Consider the following 21,705-nt stretch of genomic DNA (forward strand, 5'->3'; position numbering starts at 1 on the left):
TCTCACTATTGTGGGAGGAGCAAAGACACAAACTACTGCAGGGAAATCTCGCCATTGTGGGAGAGGCAGAGACACAGATGACTAATGGGAAAGTCTCACCATTGTGGGAGGGGCAGAGACACAAACTACTGCAGGAAAATTTCTCCACTGGAGTCTGGGATTTATAAAAAGCTGATGAGAGGTTGAGCTCTTCAGTGCCCACCTTTAACCAAACTGCTGGTTTAGCATGGAGTCCACCTTACAGCCCAGTAGCAATTCTTACACCAATTGTATGAGCAACGTACAAAAGCAGCAACCCGAACCAAGTAAAGCTGAGATAGCACACCAACCTTTTGCTCATTTCTCTAAGACGGCTGCAGTCAGAGGATTACATAAGCAGCTGCGACAGACTGTCTGTGTTCCGTTTAGGAAAACAAGCGCAGCCCAGATCCAAAGTCCTCTGAGCCAAATACTCTCTTTTTATTTATTTAATTTTTTTTGTACTGCGCACAATATTAATCTCTGTACAAGGGATTATGAAACCATGCTTCATTAAGGCAAACACAGTGCTTGTGATTTCTTTTTTTCTCCTTGTGTACACAACGTTGTTCTTCGTTAACTGTAATCGTAATGAGGCTCCTGGCATGTCGCTAGCATCTAAACGTACTTGTTAGCGAGTCCAGAGAATCGTAGCCAATATTAATATGAATATGCATCAGCTTGAAACTGGTAAAGAAAGGCAAAAGAATCTTTGCATCAAACACTTTGTGTCGAGTCTTGCGCTGCGCGGTCACCTCCTGCGAAGTCGCCATATGTACACTGTAAGGGGGGACATATGGCAGCTTTAGATTATACACGTTGCTTGTTCTTTTAGAACAGACAGGAGAGGATAAGGGGGGACAACTGGAACTGGGTGTGCAAATTCATTTGGGAAAACAGATTTTCCTTGGATAAACATTTGAAAAAAATGGCGCACATATTGAACCGGAATAGCATTCCTTTTTTTTTTTTGGTTTGGTTTTCTTTTTTTGTTTTTTGCCTCTTCCAACCAGAAGTTGGGTTTTGTTTTCTAATCTTTCTATTGAGGCTGTCTACTAAAATCCATGTCTGTGATTCAATAGCACCCCAAACCCAAAGAGGCCCCTACCCTTCACCACCTGTCATATTTAACATACTGAGGAAGCCATGTCTTTTACAAATTTTGCCTCGCTGAGAACTTGACATTATCACCCAACTGAAAATTACGTGGGAGAGGGGTGAGATCACTGGGTCATGCAAGACATCATTTCCAAATTGCCTTGCTGAGATCTCAAGATGTTGTCATCTCCAACCAAAGACGCCGGGGTGAGATCGTTGGGTGAAGAGAGATGTAATTTCCAAAATTGCCTCAATAAGAGCTCAAGATGTATTCAACTCCTGACCAAAAATGGTGGAGTAAGATTGTGGAGCCAAAGGAGATATCATTTCCAAAACTAACTCATTGAGAGCTCAAGATTTTGTCAACTCCCGACCAAAGATGTTGGGTCAGATTATTGGATCATGCAAGAGATCGCTTCAAAAACTGCCTCACTGAGAACTTAAGATGATGTTGTCCCCCAACCAAAGATGGCATGGTGAGATCACTGGGCCACGTGATGTTATAAGAGACATAAAAAGAGAAACACTGAAGGAAATCAGACGAAGCAGTATTTAACGAACACAAGCACTTTGGCGATTGGCCTGCTACGGTATGTACATTTGGCCTCTTTTTAAAGAACTTTGGAAAGTAATGAAATCATAAAAAAATGCTATAAATAGGATAAGGTAGGAATTTCCTCTTCACGGGTGGAAAAATAGTTTATCAACAACCAAATTTACAAACGTTCTTTTGCTTTTTTGCTTTTTTTTTAAAACACAACGCATGCCCAGATCCACCACATAGTTGCGTGGCCCCTTTTGCTTTTGGTCTTCTTCTGCGACGTTCCAGAATATTCCGTTCTTTTTCCAGTACGTCAATTTCAGGTGATCGAGAGGGTAGGAAAGTGAATAATATCAATCGTACGGAATATATAATTATATATTTTTGTTGTCTTAATCAGGTCCGTGTGTTGTGGTGCGGCTATAACGTCAGGATGGGGGAGCCGAGGAACAGCCAATGCGTCACAGTCAGCAGTAGGAGTGCTGTTCCGGACCTAGATGAAATCGCAGAGGAGTTGTCGGCGGAAATGGGATCACTGGAAGATCGTCCAACTATGTTGTCCTTTCCGAGAGACTGCTGTGCAAAAAAAAAAAAAAAAAGACAGGCACTAGGTTAGACTTTTATATACAGTATACATGACATTTTTGTGCTTTGCGAAGCCTATCCTCTGACAAAAGTTATTGATTCTAGAGATCATATGTTTGCCTGGTCAAATGAAAGTTTAGATTTTATTTGTTTGTATAATGGGGTGGTGCTCCTTTAAGGACGCCAATATACAATGGAGGTATGATGTATAGGGACCCTGTTTTCAGTCTTAGGCTGCTCAGTGTCATGGTAAGTGCACTGTTTAATCAATAATCAATTTTTAAGTATGGGGATAGGAGCACCTAGTAAGAACACCCATGAAGATTAATGATTAGTAAACATGTTTATTGAGCCAACGCATTTCAGGGGAAAAGGTCTCCTCTTCTTTTCTCTAGAAAATGAGATTTATCTGCAGCAGTATGTGTCTCTACCGGGAGGGATAGAGATTTCAATGCCCTGCCCCTCCCACAATAGTGAGATTTCCCTGCAGTAGTTTGTGTCTCTGCCCCTCCCGCAATGGTGAGATTTCCCTACAGTAGTTTGTCTTTGCCCCTCTCACAATGGTGAGATTTCCTAAACTAGTTTGTGTCACTGTCACTCCCACAACGGTGAGATTTCCTTGCAAGTAGTTTGTGTCTCTGCCCCCCCCCACCCCCCCACAATGGTGATATTTCCCTACAGTAGTTTCTGTCACTGCCCCTCCCACAATGGTGAGATTTCCTTGCAGTCGTTTCTGTCACTGCCCCTCCCACAATGGTGAGATGTCTTTGAAGTAGTTTGTGTCTCTGCCCCTCCACAATGGTGAGATTTCCCTGCAGTAGTTTCTGTCACTGCCCCTCCCACAACGGGGAGATTTCCTTGCAGTAGTTTGTGTTTCTGCCCCTCCCACAATGGTGAGATTTCCTTGCAGTCGTTTCTGTCACTGCCTCTCCCACAATGGTGAGATGTCCTTGAAGTAGTTTGTGTCTCTGCCCCTCCACAATGGTGAGATTTCCCTGCAGTAGTTTCTGTCTCTGCCCCTCCCACAACGGTGAGATTTCCTTGCAAGTAGTTTTTGTCTCTGCCCCTCCCACAATGGTGATATTTCCCTACAGTAGTTTCTGTCACTGCCCCTCCCACAACGGGGAGATTTCCTTGCAGTAGTTTGTGTTTCTGCCCCTCCCACAATGGTGAGATTTCCTTGCAGTCGTTTCTGTCACTGCCTCTCCCACAACGGTGAGATGTCCTTGAAGTAGTTTGTGTCTCTGCCCCTCCACAATGGTGAGATTTCCCTGCAGTAGTTTCTGTCACTGCCCCTCCCACAACGGTGAGATGTCCTTGAAGTAGTTGGTGTCTCTGCCCCTCCCACAATGGTGAGATGTCCTTGAAGTAGTTGGTGTCTCTGCCCCTCCCACAATGGTGATATTTCCCTACAGTTTCTTGTATTACTGCCCCTCCCGCAATGGTGAGATTTCCTTGCAGTAGTTTGCATCTCTGCCTCTCCCATAATGATGAGATTTCCCAGCATCAGTATTGGTCGGTGCACCTTCCACATAATCACAGCTCTAGTCCAAAATTATTCATTAAAAGAGAAGTATGAGTTTTCTTGTTTTTAACTTCATCCTAGTCCCTGTGAGCTGCTAATACATAAAAATCTTTCCAGCCTTCTGAGAAGTGCACCCTTTCTGTTAAAATCAAGGTAAATATCTGTGGGGGGGTTCTCTGGATTCTTATGCCGATAATCTTGTCGGATCCACCTCCTCTTCTTCTCCTCTGCTTGACTGATGTCGGCTCTTGGCTGTCTGCTCTCCCGCTCTCACACGGTACACAGCTCAGATGGATTTTTTTTTGCAGACAGGCTCTATCTGTACACTGTGTAGCTGCCTGCTACGCTGCAGTTGTGACCTGTAAAATTCCCAGATAAAAACAGCTATGCAGCATAGCAGGCAGCTACACAGAAGATAGAGGCTGTCTGTAAGTAAGAGAATTGATCTAAGCTGTGTACTATGTGAAAGGAGGCGGGAGGGAGAGGGGAGATGTGCTGTGTTCAGACTGTGTGCAGTAAGAGGATGTCAGAAGGAGCTTAATGGGCACAGTTTCCATGGAGGATGGTGGGGCACAACTGAAACAGCCCTCACCAACACCCCCCGGATCCAGCCATGTCTATACCACTTATTTTCTACGATACACAGGAATAGCACAGTGCCTAAACTTTTTTACTCAGTAGGGACTGCCACATCTCCCAGTAGGAGGGACAGAGAGAGGGGGTGGATTGCTGTAGTTGTAGCTGCCCCCTCTAAACTTTCGCACAACAAATGGACCATTACTGGGACCTACATGACAGATGAAGTGTCTGATTTGTGATCATGATAATATTTGTCAATTATTAAGCCTATCCCATACTTCTCATTTAATTCTACATTGAGAGTCTATTGGATGGGGGTGACACCATCATTTGTTGTGAAGCTGGGAAATCTACTGGGGAGATCTTTCTACTAAATGTTTCTAGAGATATGAGCAGCCTGGGAGGAAATTCGCTGAATCATTGATTTTTGGAAAGAACTGCCAATAAAAAGTTCATCTTTAGTAACTTTTCTAAGAATGCTCAGCTCACCTCCGCCAGGCAGAGTTGGGTGTCCACAGTGTCGTTTAATTTCATTCTCTGCGCCTAGGAAAAAAAAAAAAGAAAACACTTTAATTGAGACGTCTGTGATGAGCCGGTGACACGCATCGCCGCCAGTTGCTCGCACAGAATGAAGAACATTTTTTTTTCTCGCCATGTTCCTTAGCAAACACACAAAGCCTCCCTCGGTTAAAGGATTCTCATTGTAACCGGTGAAATTAATTACATGGCAAGATGCTGAGAATAATCCAGCGCCATCAGCCGTATTAATTAGCTGGAACCGGCTGCTTGGCAGCTCGTTATAGCGACCGGCTGATATATTGATGTCCGACTGACGCATCCTTCTTTGTTCTCGAATGCGTTCTTATGATAATTGTTGGCCAGCCAGGAAAAGTCTGGATGGAAATTAATGATGACAATCCAGACGGTGGAGGAGTGACTGGATTTAAAGGGAATTAGTCACGCACCTGGGGGAGAAGTCTCAGATGGAAGCTGGCATGCTTTGGCTCATGGAGCGGTGTGCATGTCATAGGCCATTTAGACTGAAATTATAAGAGTGACATTACCAGTATGAATGCCAGGGGTCAGAGAATGACTGCTCTTCAGCATTCAGGGGCTCATTCACACCAGCCTTGTTGGGCAGCATATGCTAGTGAAGTCCCAGTGCATAGTCAAGGCAATTTCCCTTATGTCCTATTGCTTCATTTAATACCAATGCGCTTTGTTATTGCACACTGAAAAAAGTAGGATGTTTTATTTTTGCAAGGTGCATTCTAACACATCGAAATACGCTATTGTTGACAGAGTTAAATGCAGCATGCATGCAAAAGGCACAAACCTGGAGTGACCTAATGGGTCATCTGATACTGGGAGGGAAATGTTTGGTCACACACTATGTAGCTGGGGTACATGTAAAATGTGTAGGTTCGATTTGGTGCCATTCATTCTAAAGGCTAGGTTCACACTACGGCGTGTCGGAAAATTGTGTGCTTTCCTGACTTGCAGAGAAACACACTGCCATTTAGCAATTGTATTTTTCAGTTGTTATTGGGAGCCCTAGGCATATGCATATAGGCCACATTTTCACGTGCGCCAATTTTGTAAAAGAGTCTGGGACTTCCTTCCTGTATTTCTCATGCGAAATTAATGGGCTGCTGTACACGCGCTCGCACTTGGTCGCACCTGTAGGTGTGAACCAAGCTTAATGGCTCCCCAATGCCCTTTCGGATTGATGTGTGATGTAGCACAGTGCCAAAGCATAGCAACCACAGTGCATGTCCATTGCAAGGTGTGCTGGGATGCCATTCAGAATAGAAACATCACATTTAGTCTAGGTTCACACTAGTGTGGGTCGGGCACATGTGCAAAATCGCACGTTGTCCCGACATGCGCAGAAGAGCTCTGCCCTTTAGCAGACGTGAAACGGTGCCATTTAATTTTATTGGCACCCCCACACATCTATTACATTTTATTGGCGCCCCCATGCTCTTGCTAACAATGCGTTTCTCATGCATAGGACAGCCCATTGAAATGAATGGGCGGCCCTACATGCGATGCACGGGAGTGTGTGAAAAACGGGGGAACATAGCCTTAATGGGAGTCACAAAAGGAGAGAGTTCTATGTCTACACATGCTGACATCCTGTATATCATAGACCAGACCTAAAATTGTGTTGCAAAGGACTTATGAGGGCATATGGAAGATTCTCGTATCGTACAAATACATAAAAATAGCAAAATTAAACAAAAAGCTTACAACACAAATATAAAAACAAAGTCCATCTTTTTTGACAGAAAGTTCACATATATGTTCTACGTATGAGTTTATGAAAATAAATTATACAGTACACATGCAAGCTCAACGCGTTGCAAACATCCGTTGTCTTCTTCAGCAGCACATGTGAACACGATATGTTACCCATGCAGTTGAACAAACTCCTTTAAGAGCAATTTGTAATGGCATCCACTACAGAGTGTTGCCAATGTGAACCAATGCTTCCATGGGAACAGTAAGAAGAGCAAAAAGACCAGAAGTCACCCAATCATAGCACAAGGGATGCCAGAATAGCCGCCAGGCCAGTTAGTCAGTCGTCATAAAAGGGTTCTATGTCCCAAATGACCAACACGTTCAGCGTTGTTCATGTGGGACATAGGACCATTTGCTCCTTTGGCTCTCCCTTCTGTCCCTATGGAAGCATTGGTTCACTTTACCAACGCTCTGTAGAGGATGTCATTACAAATTGTTCCTAAAGGAGTTAGTTCAATTGCATGGGTAACATATTGTGTTCACCTGTCCTCCTGAAGAAGACAACAGATGTTTGAAACGTGTTGAGATTCCATGTTGACCATTTTATTGATTTACAGAAACTCACATGTAGAACATACTGTATATGTGAGCTTTCTGTCAGAACAGATGGACATGTTTTTTTATTTGTGTTTTTAACTTTATGTATAATGATATATATATTTTTTTATGTATTTGTGTGGTACCATAATCTTTCATATGCCCTCAAAAGTCCTTTGCTACACAATTATCTGTCTGCTCTAGCCTTAACCTGCTTTACAACCTAATGTGAATGCCCGGGGCATAACTCCGTATAGACTTTGCTGCAGATATATTGTTGCTTCTACGATTGTAATTGTTTGTTACGTTGTTATGTACGTTTATTTCATGAAAGATGTCCATCATTTCAACCAAAAGGCAAATATAAACCAATTAAAATAAAAACCTGCATCCATAAGCTGTTTGTTGAAGCAATAATAAACCCCAATGAGAAAAGTCTGAACTTCCTGGTCGCTGAGCACACATAATGCACGCCAATTATATATCACGTGACAAGCTGCTTTGGGCCGCCATGTCCCTTGATGCTTAGCATGTCCTCAATGCAGGAGATGTTGTCAATGGCATTGGCAGTAGGCAGTAAAGTGTGTGTGTGTGTATATGTGTGTGTGTGTGGGGGGGGGGGTGTCAATGTCAGTGGAGAACATCACCATTTGTTATACTCATCAGTGCCGGGATGTAGGCATGTGATCCCAGCACATGCTTACATGAGGGCACACAACAGGTGACAACGGTTGACCATCAAGGAGACCATGCAAGTCAGAGTGGTCACCCTATAGGCAGAAATGTTTTTGCTTTGGAACTAAAAGTTTTCTGCTGGAAAGAAAAGCTGATCATGCAAAAAAAGACAGAAAAAAGGAACATTAGTCTCCACATTCCCTGAACATCGCTGCATCTGATATTAAGTCATATGGAAAATATACAGAGACAGGCACAGATTTTACCATTTGAGTTGTCATTTATGATCACTTGTTTTTTCCTTGTCATAATATGACATAACTTCCTCATATTATAGTCTATTAAACAGCCTTTTCAGGCTCAACCACATAAATAAAGCGACCCATTACCCATTTATATGAAGGAACGCAAACTGAGATGCTCATGTAATGATCAGAGATTGGCCATGATTAATACAATGGGGCCGCCATTACAGTGAACCCATTGCAGGTCCCTCCAGCCTTCCCTTCAGCCTTGCACAGTTGTACTGAAATAACTTTTTTTTGATTTCACTGCACACTATGAGCTTCTTCATCTTTAATCATAAAAACAAACCCTTAGCACATAGCCTAATATTTAATCTCTGAAAAACTAACCCTAATTTGGGAATATGAATGTTCTCATTACATTAGCAGGTTATGCTTTCGCCTTAGCAATGCTGCACAGTGGTTGTGTCTTACTGATCTTTCTGTCTTACTTCAAGATAACCCGACAGGTTCCTGAATGCAGTAGACTCACTGCTGCAATCTCTAATGGCATAAACATCCACAAGCTTCATAGAAGCCAAAGACCATGTGATATAGGATCCGGTGTGATTCCTGCATTGGTCAGAGTTGGATGAATCTTAGATCCAGAGTGATTCTTGCATAGGCCAAGGTTGGGTAAACCTTAGATCCATAATTTAATCTCTGAAATGCTAACCCCAATTTGGGAATATGAATGTTCTCATTACATTAGCAGGTTATGCTTTCGCCTTAGCAATGCTGCACAGTGGTTGTGTCTTACTGATCTTTCTGTTTTACTTCAAGATAACCCGACAGGGTTCTGAACGCAGTAGACTCACTGCTGCAATCTCTAATGGCATAAACATCCACAAGCTTCATAGAAGCCCAAGACCATGTGATCTAGGATCCGGTGTGATTCCTGCACTGGTCAAAGTTGGATGAATCTTAGATCCGGTATGATTCCTGCATTGGTCAGGGTTGGGTTGATCTTAGATCTGGTGCGATTCCTGCATTGGTCTGGGTTGCGCTGATCTTAGATCTGGTGTGATTCCTGCATTGGTCAGGGTTGGGCTGATCTTAGATCTGGTGTGATTCCTGCATTGGTCAGGGTTGGGCTGATCTTAGATCTGGTGTGATACCTGCATTGGTCAGGGTTGGGCTGATCTTAGATCTGGTGTGATACCTGCATTGGTCAGGGTTGGGCTGATCTTAGATCTGGTGTGATACCTGCATTGGTCAGGGTTGGGCTGATCTTAGATCTGGTGTGATTCCTGCATTGGTCAGGGTTGGGCTGATCTTAGATCTGGTGTGATTCCTGCACTGGTTCGGGTTGGGTGAAGCTTAGATCTGGTGTGATTTCTGCATTGGTCAGGGCTAGGTCAATCTTACATCCAAAGTGATTCCTGCATTGGTCAGGGTTGGGTGAATCTTAGATCCCCTGTGAATCTTGCATTGGTCAGGGTTGGGTGAATCCTAGATCCCCTGTGATTCCTGCATTGGTCAGGGTTGGGTGAAGCTTAGATCTAGTGTGATTTCTGCATCGGTCAGGGTTGGATCAATCTTAGATCTGGTGTGATTGCTGCATTGGTCGGGGGTGGGTGAATCTTAGATCCTGTGTGATTCCTGCATTGGTCAGGTTTGGGTGAAGCTTAGATCTGGTGTGATTTCTGCATTGGTAAGGGTGCGATTCCTGCATTGGTCAGGGTTGGGTGAATCTTAGATCCCCTGTGAATCTTGCATTGGTCAGGGTTGGATGAATCCTAGATCCCATGTGATTCCTGCATTGGTCAGGGTTGGGTGAAGCTTAGATCTAGTGTGATTTCTGCATCGGTCAGGGTTGGATCAATCTTAGATCTGGTGTGATTGCTGCATTGGTCAGGGTTGGGTGAATCTTAGATCCTGTGTGATTCCTGCATTGGTCAGGGTTGGGTGAAGCTTAGATCTAGTGTGATTTCTGCATCGGTCAGGGTTGGATCAATCTTAGATCTGGTGTGATTGCTGCATTGGTCAGGGTTGGGTGAATCTTAGATCCTGTGTGATTCCTGCATTGGTCAGGGTTGGGTGAATCTTAGATCCTGTGTGATTCCTGCATTGGTCAGGTTTGGGTGAAGCTTAGATCTGGTGTGATTTCTGCATTGGTCAGGGTGTGATTCCTGCATTGGTCAGGGTTTGGTGAATCTTATATCCCCTGTGAATCTTGCATTGGTCAGGGTTGGATGAATCCTAGATCCCGTGTGATTCCTGCATGGGTCAGGGTTGGGTGAAGCTTAGATCTAGTGTGATTTCTGCATTGGTAAGGGTGCGATTCCTGCATTGGTCAGGGTTGGGTGAATCTTAGATCCCCTGTGAATCTTGCATTGGTCAGGGTTGGATGAATCCTAGATCCCATGTGATTCCTGCATTGGTCAGGGTTGGGTGAAGCTTAGATCTAGTGTGATTTCTGCATCGGTCAGGGTTGGATTAATCTTAGATCTGGTGTGATTGCTGCATTGGTCAGGGTTGGGTGAATCTTAGATCCTGTGTGATTCCTGCATTGGTCAGGGTTGGGTGAAGCTTAGATCTAGTGTGATTTCTGCATCGGTCAGGGTTGGATCAATCTTAGATCTGGTGTGATTGCTGCATTGGTCAGGGTTGGGTGAATCTTAGATCCTGTGTGATTCCTGCATTGGTCAGGGTTGGGTGAATCTTAGATCCTGTGTGATTCCTGCATTGGTCAGGTTTGGGTGAAGCTTAGATCTGGTGTGATTTCTGCATTGGTCAGGGTGTGATTCCTGCATTGGTCAGGGTTTGGTGAATCTTATATCCCCTGTGAATCTTGCATTGGTCAGGGTTGGATGAATCCTAGATCCCCTGTGATTCCTGCATGGGTCAGGGTTGGGTGAAGCTTAGATCTAGTGTGATTTCTGCATCGGCCAGGGTTGGATCAATCTTAGATCTGGTTTGATTTCTGCATTGGTCAGGGTGTGATTCCTGCATTGGTCAGGGTTGTGTTTTCATTATTTCATTCTACAGATAAGATCAAACTTCATCTAGATTGTTGTCTGCGGTAACTGTTGGCTGACGGCAGAAAGACGATCTCCTCCATACCGCCGCTGTTTGCACTGTGAAAACTTTATTTACGCTTTAGTTGGCAATTTGTGTCTGTTTTTTCACATGACTTAGTACGAGTCACCAGAGATTTATGTCAACAGCCCTTCAGCTTGTCTGTCCCCCATCGCCGATCAGAACCAGCAATTAACATAGACATAATGCAGAGTTTGGCATCCCCCTGTGTTCCAATCCTCCCCTCCCATGCCCATCCGCGGACAGATCTCTGAAGTTGCTGTCCCGCTTGGCACATAACGGTCTGCAGCTGGACGACCGCTCCGCGGGGCTCACCGCACACACATGCCGAGTGAGCACATTTTAATTCCATCTGCCGGAATGTTGCAGATTCAGCCAGCCGGATCCCAATATGCCTGCGTTGGCCCCCCTCCCTCGGCTCCATTGGCGGCGCACGCCTCTCTCCGGGAAATAACCTAAATGGTTAAGCGAAGGATTCGAGCTCTGCATCCCAATTACTGCAATAAAACACAGAGACGCTGAGCCGTCACCCTGTGTGACAGCTGCTGGGTCATTGGGCCCGCGTCGCGCACATGGAGCCGATTGCGTCTGTCTCTCGGTGTTGTGTTTGGGACGTGTCACGGTGGCTTAGCTGAGATAACAGCGGATGCCACTCTGTGCTGACATTGTTGTCTCTTGTTAAAAGACAAAAATTGTGTGCACAGCAAATCTGGAGTCTGAGGTGGGGCCTCAAACCTTGGATCAAAGACGGGTGAAGTGATTCATTACTCATTGCTCAGATGCCTTCCAGGTTAACCGCAGTTTGGCTACATGTGAGGACAGAATGACCCATCCCATGGTGAGCTGCCCAAGTCGTCACTATCACCATTTTCACAATAGTTGGTCCTGTAATACAGGTGCATCTCAAAAAATTTGAATATCATCAAAAAGTCACTTTATTTCAGTAATTCAATTCAAAAACTGAAACTCATATATTTTATATAGATGCGTAAAACACATAGTGATATATTTCAAGTATTTATTTTTTTTTAATTTTGATGATTAAGGCTTACAGCTAGTGGAAACCCAAAATTCAGTATCTCAGAAAATTAGAATATTACATAACACTAATAAAAAAAGGATTTTGAATACAGAAATGTTGGCTTACTGAGAAGTATGTTTATATACAGTATAGTATGCACTCAATACTTGGTTGGGGGTTGCTTTTGCATGAATTACTGCATCAATGCGGTGTGGCATGGAGGCGATCAGCCTGTGGCACTGCTGAGGTGATTATGGAAGCTCAGGTTGCTTTGATAGCGACCTGAGCTCATCTGCATTGTTGGGTCATCAGCTCATCAGCTCATCTGCATTGTTAGGTCTGGTGTCTCTCCTATTCCTCTTGACAATACTCCACAGATTCTCTATGGGGTTTAGGTCAGGCGAGTTTGCTGGCCAATCAAGAATAGTGATTCCATGATCATTAAACCAGGTATTGGTAGTTTTTGCAGTGTGGGCGGTGCCAAGTCCTGCTGGAAACTGAAATCAGCATCCCCATAAATCTAGTCAGCAAAGGGAAGCATGAAGTGCTCTAGAATTTCCTGGTAGAGGGCTGCGCTGGCTTTGGACTTGATAAAACACAGTGGACCAACACTAGCAGATGACATGGCTCACCAAATCATCACAGACTGTGGAAAATGTTGCATTTCATTTAGAAATCAAGGTCCCAGAGTCTGGAGAAAGAGTGGAAAGGCACAGAATCAAAGTTGCATGAAGTCCAGTGTGAAGTTTCCACAGCCGGTGATGATTTGGGGATCCATGTCATCTACTGGTGCTGGTCCACTGTGTTTTATCAAGTCCAAAGCCAGCGCAGCCCTCTACCAGGAAATTCTAGAGCACTTCATGCTTCCCTCTGCTGACCAGCTTTATGGAGATGCTGATTTCATTTTCCAGCAGGACTTGGCACCTGCCCACACTGCCAAAACTACCAATACCTGGTTTAATGATCATAGTATCACTGTGCTTGGTTGGCCAGCAAACTCACCTAACTTAAACCCCATAGAGAATCCGTGGGGTATAATCAATAGGTAGATGAGAGACACCAGACCCAACAATTCAGATGAGCTAAAGGCCGCTATCAAAGCAACCTGGGCTTCCATAACACCTCAGCAGTGCCACAGGCTGGTCGCCTCCACGCCACGCTGCACTGATGCAGTAATTCATGCAAATGGAGCCCGACCAAGTATTGAGAGCATACTATACTGTACATGGACATACTTTTCAGTAAGCCAACATTTCTGTATTAAAAATCCTTTTTTTTTTTTATTGGTCTTATTTAATATTCTAATTTTCTGAAAATGATACTGAATTTGGGGTTTTCATTAGCTGTAAGCCATAATCTTTAAAATAAAAAAAAAAATAAAAATGCTTGAAATATATCACTCTGTGTATAACGCATCTATATAAAATATACGAGTTTGACTCTTTGAATTGAATTACTAAAATAAATTAACTTTTTGATAATATTCAAATTTTTTGAGATGGACCTGTATGTAATAAAGCATCAGGTGGAGAAGGAGGGAATAAGCTCAGGCTTGGAGCTGACAGAGTTTACTGGAAGCTTTGATAAATGGAAATAATATCCAGTCTTATTGGCAGTACACATCATAGATAATTACTTACAGTTCATTCGTTTAGATTCTTTACTCTGAGAGTATCTGGCTTTTCATACTCTGGATATACTGGTCCTGTAGGGGAGCCTTCAGCTTGGGGGGGCAGATGAAAAACACCAACAGCAGTCCCCCTAATGGTCAGAGCTGAGCTTGTGGACTTTGCAGGTGGTCTACCTGAGCCTAACTGTCAAGGTTCCCTGGTAGGGGTGACTCAGAGCAGTCCCCTTAATGGTCAGAGCTGAGTTAGTGGACTTTGTAGGCGATATACCTGAGCCTGTCTTTCAAGATTCCCTGGGTGGAGGGTGACCAACAGGAGTCCTCCTAATGGTCAGAGCTGAGTTAATGGACTTTGTACGTGGTCTAACTGAGCCTGACTGTCAAGGTTCCCTGGTAGGGGTGATGGGAGGGAGAGATGATTGAGGGGTGTGTGGTTATGAGTAAGCTATCTACAGCATCGTGAAACGCGTCAACCCGACACGTCTGTTTGTGCACTGTCTATTTGCTTCATTTATGAGGAATAAAGGAGTTCATTTGCTTTCATCTTACTACCTTGAGTGCGGTCTAAATTTTTGGACTTTTTAGGGAGTGATGATTGAGGACAGCCTCCTTCACCCTCTACCTGCACCTTTACTGTTCACCCTATTCCTAGGAGGGTATGATTTCCAGGTTTTAAAGCTGAGCTCCAGGGAAAGAGAAATACCCCTGTGCAGTGGGACAGGAAGTGAAGAAAAATCTCCCCAATGGGGCACAGATAGCAAAAAATAAAAAAAAATCTGGCAGGGGTTATAACCCTCCCTTATGCCCCGTACACACGTGCAGATTATCTGCAGACTTTTGTCTGCAGACTTACCTTTTCTATGTAGTGCAAGGGCCTGCCGGATTGCATACAAATTGAAAGTGTTTAGGTTTGACCTCATATTATATGGTTTTGGTAAGTCTGCAGACAAAAGTCTGCAGATAATCTGCACGTGTGTATGGGGCATTACTCTAATCCAAAGTATAATTTGTTTTGTCTTTGTTTCTAATTTAAATCCCATCTCCATGAAGTACCAAAATTCTCCCTTTCAGTGGCGCTGCCCCCACACCGCAAGGAAGTATGAAGAGAGACAAATACTGTTTATTTAATCATTTTATAGGAATTCTTGTGTCAATAAAATGGGGTTTTTTTTATATTTTTCCTAAAAAACAGCTTTCTCTACCTAGAATAGTAAAGAGCTGAAACAAATGTATATGAATTATCTCAAATCTGGTTACAAGTTTCCTTCCTAATCCTCCAAAGACAGATTTAGCAGAAAGTTGTAAGACGCAGAGTCCGCTTTGGGAAAATAAGCACTCTGAGAAAAGTTGTTGTAAGCAGAATCTTTTCTGGAAAAAGCACAGTATTGATCATATTATGAGAAGATAGTGACAGCGCTGACACATCCAGCAGATGAGTCACAAGTTCTCATTGTGACATTGTGATATCAATGGATTTCAAATTTAGACGATCCAAATAAACTGGAGGGATTTTGACTCCCCTCTGACAACTTTTACTCCACCATGCTACATTTTTCCTAATGACACCACTGCACTCCACTCCACCTTTGCTATGCTTTCCTTATTGACACTCTAATGCCTCGTACACACGCAACGATTATCGCTCGACCGATCGTACGACTTTTGTCCAGAGTGGTGTTTGGTGTTTTGTTGGTTGTAATGTGCCTAGACTGCACACAAATTTTCTCGGCCAACAAAAATCGACTTCAGAAGTGATGTCATGTTCTGGTTTACTTTCTGTGTGTTTTTTCTTCTCTGAGCATGCCCAGTCTTGCTCATCAGATTTTTGTCTGCCGAAATCTGTACTGACTGACGGAAAATCGGCCGTTGTGTTGACGGCCAACAAAAATTTTATAGCCTGCACACCAGATTTTTTTTTCGGCCAAAAAGTCGGAGTCGGTTGTCGGAAGCATCATACTAACAAGCCGAAAATCGGCCGATCGGATGTTGGCTGAAAATTCCCGGGCAATAATCGATGCGTGTGTACGAGGCATAAGGCTATGCCTGCATCTCACTCCCACTTCACTTTCCCTAATGATACACCTGCTCCCCACCCCTGATACAGTTTTCCTAATGAAAAACTTGTCAAATAGTTACAACAAATTTTGCCCAAGAAGAACTTGACAGGAAAGGTCGCAACCTGGTGCAAAACCATTTTGAATCTTTACAAGCCTGCTGGAAACTCCAGTAAAATATAAGTGTGACAAACAAATGAGAAGGAGGAGGAAGGTGAAGAAAGGAGAAAAAAAAGGAGAAGGAAGGCTGAAGAAGGAGAAAAAAAAAAAAAAAGAAGGAGCCAAAGGTGAAGGAGAAGAAGAAAGAAGACGAAGGAAGAAAGAAGAAACCAAATGAGGAGAAGGAGAAAAAAGAAGGAGAAGAAAGGGGAAGGAGGAGAAAGCAAAAGGAGAAAAAAAAGAAGAAATGAGAAGGAGAAAAAAGGAGAAAAAGGAAGGTGAAGGAAGGGGAAGGAGAAGAAAGGAGGAGAAAAAAGGAGAAGGAGAATAAAAAGAAGGTGAAGAAAGGAGAAGAACAAAAAAGGAGAAAAAAAAGAAGGCGAAAAAAAGAGAAGGTGAAAAAATACGAAAGAGAAGAAAGAAGGAGAAGAAAGGAGAAGAAAGAAGAAAAAGAAATGAGACGGAGACAAAAGGAGAAGGAGATAAAAGGAAGGAGAAGAAAGGGGAAGGAGAAGAAAGGAGAAAGAAAAAAAAAAGGAGAAGAAAGGAGAAGGAGAAGAAAGGTGAAGGAGAAGAAAGGAAAAGAAACCCCCGGCATTCTCTGGGGGAACCCTAGCGTTCCCTGGAACACTTGTTGAGAATGGCTGCTCTAGTCTTTAGAAAGGCTTCCTGTTCCTGGACATCCTTGGCAGCTAATGGACCATCTACATTTTTCCTAATGACACCACTGCACTCCACTCCACCTTTGCTATGCTTTCCTTATTGACACTCTAGCAATTCACCCACCCTCTATGCTTTTCCTAATGATGTGCCTACACCTCACTCCTGCTTCACTTTCCCTAACAATACACCTTCTCCCCACCCCAATACAGTTTTCCTAATGAACAACGTGTCAAATTCTTACAACAAACTTTCACCAAGAAGAACTTAACAGGAAGGGCCAAGAAAGGAGAAAGGAAAGGAGAAAAAAAAGGAGAAGGAAGGAGAAGAAACCCCAGGAAACTTCTGAGGGAACCCTAGGATTCGCTGGAACACTTGTTGAGAATGGCTGCTCTAGTCTTTGGAAAGGCTTCCTGTTACGTGACATCTTTGGTAGCTAATGGACTGGAAACTGTCTTTGAAAGTTCTCATTTATCCAGGACATGGTATAACTAGTAATAGTTACATTTAACTGGACTTGTTTGGTAATGGGGAAGACCAACTTAGCCAAGCCACTTCTTTAGTTCTAAGATGTGGCTTGTGTAAGCTACAAAACATATTTAACATTACAGAACAAGTCCAGTTGAATGTGACTAACTACTACAAGATACAATTTTAGTTCTACTTGAAATAAAAGTAGAACTATAGGCAAAACTTTTTTTTTTCAGTTTGGATAGAGCTAGGAAGGGTTATAACCCCTGTCAGATTTTCTTTTCACCATCTGTGTCCCATTGAGATCCCCCCCCCCCCCACTTCCTGTCCCATGCCAAACAGGAAGTGAGAAAAAATTCCTGCAAATTTAGGGGAATTCCTTGGAGACTCCTAGGTGACCAGAACTCCCAGTATCCCCATTGAAAAATTTCTCCTCTGACCAGCATGCCCTGATTAATATCCCAGTTATCAGACGGCCCGGGGGTGACCTGGTGTCAGATCACAGGACATACTGGAGGAATTTAGAGCTTATTTTGAGACCTTATATGCCCCGGTTTATGCCTATGACCACACAGACCTGGAGGAACTGCTTGGGGGGATGATGCTCCCGACACTGACAGACGAGGATAGAGACATACTGGATGCCCCAATAACTCCTTTGGAGGTAGAGAGGGCCATTGTGGCCTTCCCCCCCACATAAGGCGATGGGACCGGATGGCTTTCCGGCAGACTTCTATAAGTCATTCTCAGAACAACTGGCACCGCATCTCAGCTCCCTTCTACAGCACTGCCTGGACAAGCAGTAGTTACCCCCTTCCATGCTAGATGCCTACATGGTGTTACTTTTAAAACCAGGGAAGGACCCTCTAGCCTGCACTTCTTACCGCCCTATAGCCCTCCTGAACATGGATCTCAAAATGCTTACCAAGATCCTGGCGACCAGGCTGGCGGGGGTTATCCACACCTTGGTGGACCCTGATCAGACTGGTTTCATGCCAGGAAAGTCCGTAGACACCAATATTAGGAGGCTCTTCACCCACCTTCAATTGCCTGTGGAAGACTCACAGACGCGGGTTGTCGTGTCAATTGATATTGAAAAAGCTTTCGTTTCAGTTGATTGGAAATTTATGCTTACAGTCCTTGAGCTTATGGGATTCGGGTTGAATTTAAGGATGTGGATAGCACCCCTCTATACTGGACCTAGAGCGGCGATCCCCCTGGGCCTAGCTACCTCTCAATTTTTCCGTATAGCCCCGGGGACAAGACAGGGATGCCCCCTGTCTCCTTTCCTTTTTGCCCTAACTATGGAACCTATTGCCATTGCATTGCGCAGCTCTAGAGAGGTTGGGGCTATCAGAGTAGGGTCTATACGGGAGTGTCTTGCACTATACGCAGATGTCATGCTCCTCTTTCTTAGTGATCCTGGTCCTTCCCTGAAAGCAGCGCTATCAATCCTAGATGAATTTGGTAAGTTCTCAGGTCTATGGGTCAATTGGGGGAAATCATTGATTCTATCGCTGGATGAGGGGGGCGCACTCCGTGGCTGATGACAATCTCCCCTTATGCTGGGTCCAAACTATGACATACTTGGGTATCAGGGTTACCGTAAGGGCCGTAATCCCCAGGACTATTATGCCTTGAATCTTCTTCCCCTTCTCCCTAGACTCCAACAGCATTTCCAAGCGTGGAAACAACTACCTCTTTCGCTAATGGGGCGACTCTCCTTAAGATGAAGATCCTCCCAGTGGTACTTTATTTTCATTTGGCACTCCCCTCACTGGGTACCCAAGCTCTTTTTCAAGAAATTGGACAGCATGGTCAGCTCCTTCCTCTGGTCACCGGGGTCCCCCAGAATAGGCATACGTGCTTTACAGGAACCATGGGGCAGGGGTGGGCTGGCATTACCGGACTGGCGTAAATATTACTTAGCAAGAAAATTGGTCTTTGCCAGGCGTTGGCTGACAGCAGATGATAATGACTCGGCTACTGTTCTGGAGGCTGCTCACCTTGGCTCCTACAAGAGCCTCCGACTTGCCCTATATAGGGGACTAGTTGCTGGAATTTTGAGAGAGGAATGTTGTCCAATTCATGCCTGATATAGAATGCTAACTGCTCAGAAGTCCTAATTCAAAAGTCATATTTTTAATTTCAAGATACGTAAAATATTTTCAATTGGTGAACTGAGGGTCGTACATTTTTTTTTAGCCAGCAAATCCCAGCAATTATTTTCAAATAGAACTAAAATTATATATTTTTTGGAACTGGGGCTGTAAGTACTGTAGATATGACTTGTTAATGTGACTTATTTTGTTAGGAGTTTTTAGGTATGTAAAATATATTGTTTCAATTTATTTCAGGCAGTAATATATGGATGTAGTGTCCTCATGGGCCCAGGGATAATTACCCTCTCTGCACCCCCTGTAGTTACCCCCTAGGTTATACAGGTAATATTGAAATAGCAGACACAAGATCATATAAAGACGGATATATATACATATATAATCACACACAGGTATATCTGGAAACCTAAAGACTCCTCCTACCTTGACACTGAATTAATCACCCCCTCTAGGGTCTCTTCCCAAGTGAACACTTTTTTATAAACCTGATAATGTGAAAATCATTTTGCCAGAAAATGTGACTTCCTTCTGGCGGTTTAAAGAAATTACAATTGCAGAAGAGTGTGTGTGTGTGTTTGGGGAAGCTGAATATAGAACTCATTTACCAGATTTGTTATCTAAACCTTTTTATTGCATACATGAAATCACTCTTGATAATTTCACTGCCCTTGTTTTCATGTCCCCAACTGCAGAACCTTCCTTATTTGCAGAGAGCAAGCAGCTACAGTTGAGTTGGGGCAATTAACATTTATTTTTGTCACCCTTCACAGTGCTAAGTTCAGACTAACATTTACAAGGGAAGAAAATATAAAGGATAATAGTACTTTTAATAAATCAAGCCTAACAGGCCCCTTGCATTACCCCTGTATTATATATTCCTCAATGTGGATCTTGAATTAGTGAATTTTGCAGTGATAATACACCATTTTTTTTTGCTCCCAAAGCATCCTAAGCCCAAGGATTGGGCTACCAGAGACTTAATGTTGAGTGTTAGGGTCATGTTGAGAAGCAGGGGTCAAGCTGAGAGTTAGGAGCACCATTGGGAAATATTAGCTTGGATATTGAGGTTTAGGTGTCATGCATTTTGCAGAGATACATTATAAGTGACACTAGCATTCTACCACATACATGAATAATGACATTGGTTACATTTTTTATGGTGTTCATAGCAGTTGAAATTGTAGCATGTTCCCCAGTAAGGACTTATCCTGTCTCCCCCAACTACCACCTGCTGTACTGGAATTTTTTCAAAGATATCTCCAACAAACTTAAATGGGGCAGTTACCATGAGCCCATCAGGTTGGAGAATCTCATCATCAGGCAGGTTATAGGATCTCACCACCCCCACAACAGTTCTGGCATGCTTGTTTTGCTCACACAAATCACACTGTACCCTTCCTCTCAAAATCGAGGGCTTGTGGGGGCTTTGGTGGTAATTATTTTAAGAAAAGGGGGCCAACCCATGAGATGATTCTAGGACAATATCCCCCCCGGACAATATCCCCCCAGATAATATCCCCGGACATTATCCTCCCCGGACAATATCCCCCCTGGACAACATCCCCCCGGATAATATCCCCCGGACATTATCCCCCCGGACAATATCCCCCCTGGACAACATCCCCCCCGGATAATATCCCCCGGACATTATCCCCCCGGACAATATCCCCCCTGGACAACATACCCCCGGACAATATCCCCCCTCTAACCCTAACCCTATGTCCAGGGGGATGTTTTCTTGGGGGATATTGTCCCGAGGGATATTGCCCAGGAGATGTTGTCCCGGGGGGATATTTTCCAGGGGATATTATGTCCAGGGGGATGTTTTCCGGGGGGATATTATCCTGATACCCATGAGATATCTGCTGCAAGCCCAATCATCCCTTAAAGTAGTCCTGTTCTCCTCCTCCATATCTCCAGAAATTGTGCTATTCCCTTTTGCCCTCCAATGAGAGCTTGCAGTCCTATTATTTGTAGAGCAGAATTTGTTTGAAGTAGAGAAAAAATATTGGAGTGGCATGCACTTAGGATACATAAAACAGTGCAGCGCAATAATTAACTGAAATATTCCTAAAAAGTTACATAAGAAGGAACAGTCCAAAATGGCCAGAAGATCTAAGTGGTCCAATTCAGTGTGGAAAAAGAAGTTGATTTCTCATGTGATAGAACCTGCACCAGTGAAAACAAACTGCACTCACCTGAGAGCAATGACCTCTGTGTTACCAGCAGGTCAAACACACTTTCCCATTCACTTGATGACTTAATGTCACATTGGGTAGTGGGCAGCCAGTTTGAATGTGCAAAGGGAGGTAGCGGACCCTCCAGTCATAGAGGCCCGCTTACATCTGCAACATGTTAGACTTATATACTACTAATATCACTGATGCTCCAGGCCAAACGCAGGT

General features: G+C 43.8%; 1 protein-coding gene across 2 annotated transcripts in view; it reads right to left on the bottom strand.

Moving 5' to 3' along the window:
- Positions 1 to 250: 250 nt before the first annotated feature.
- Positions 251 to 21,705, bottom strand: part of GFRA1 (GDNF family receptor alpha 1) — a 285,945-nt gene continuing 264,490 nt past the window's right edge. Inside the window, exons 8-9 of one of the 2 annotated variants that reach the window (XM_082267955.1) lie at positions 4,836 to 4,889; positions 251 to 2,230 (exon numbers count right to left, since the gene is read on the bottom strand). In XM_082267955.1, the coding sequence (XP_082124081.1) occupies positions 2,078 to 2,230; positions 4,836 to 4,889 (207 nt within the window). In that variant the 3' untranslated portion in view covers positions 251 to 2,077. Of the gene's footprint in view, positions 2,234 to 4,835; positions 4,890 to 21,705 lie in introns of both variants that reach the window. The other variant, XM_082267954.1, reaches the window with a different exon arrangement.

The sequence above is a fragment of the Pelophylax lessonae genome (assembly GCF_965119305.1).
Source record: "Pelophylax lessonae genome assembly, chromosome: 9".
Classification (NCBI taxonomy): domain Eukaryota; kingdom Metazoa; phylum Chordata; class Amphibia; order Anura; family Ranidae; genus Pelophylax; species Pelophylax lessonae.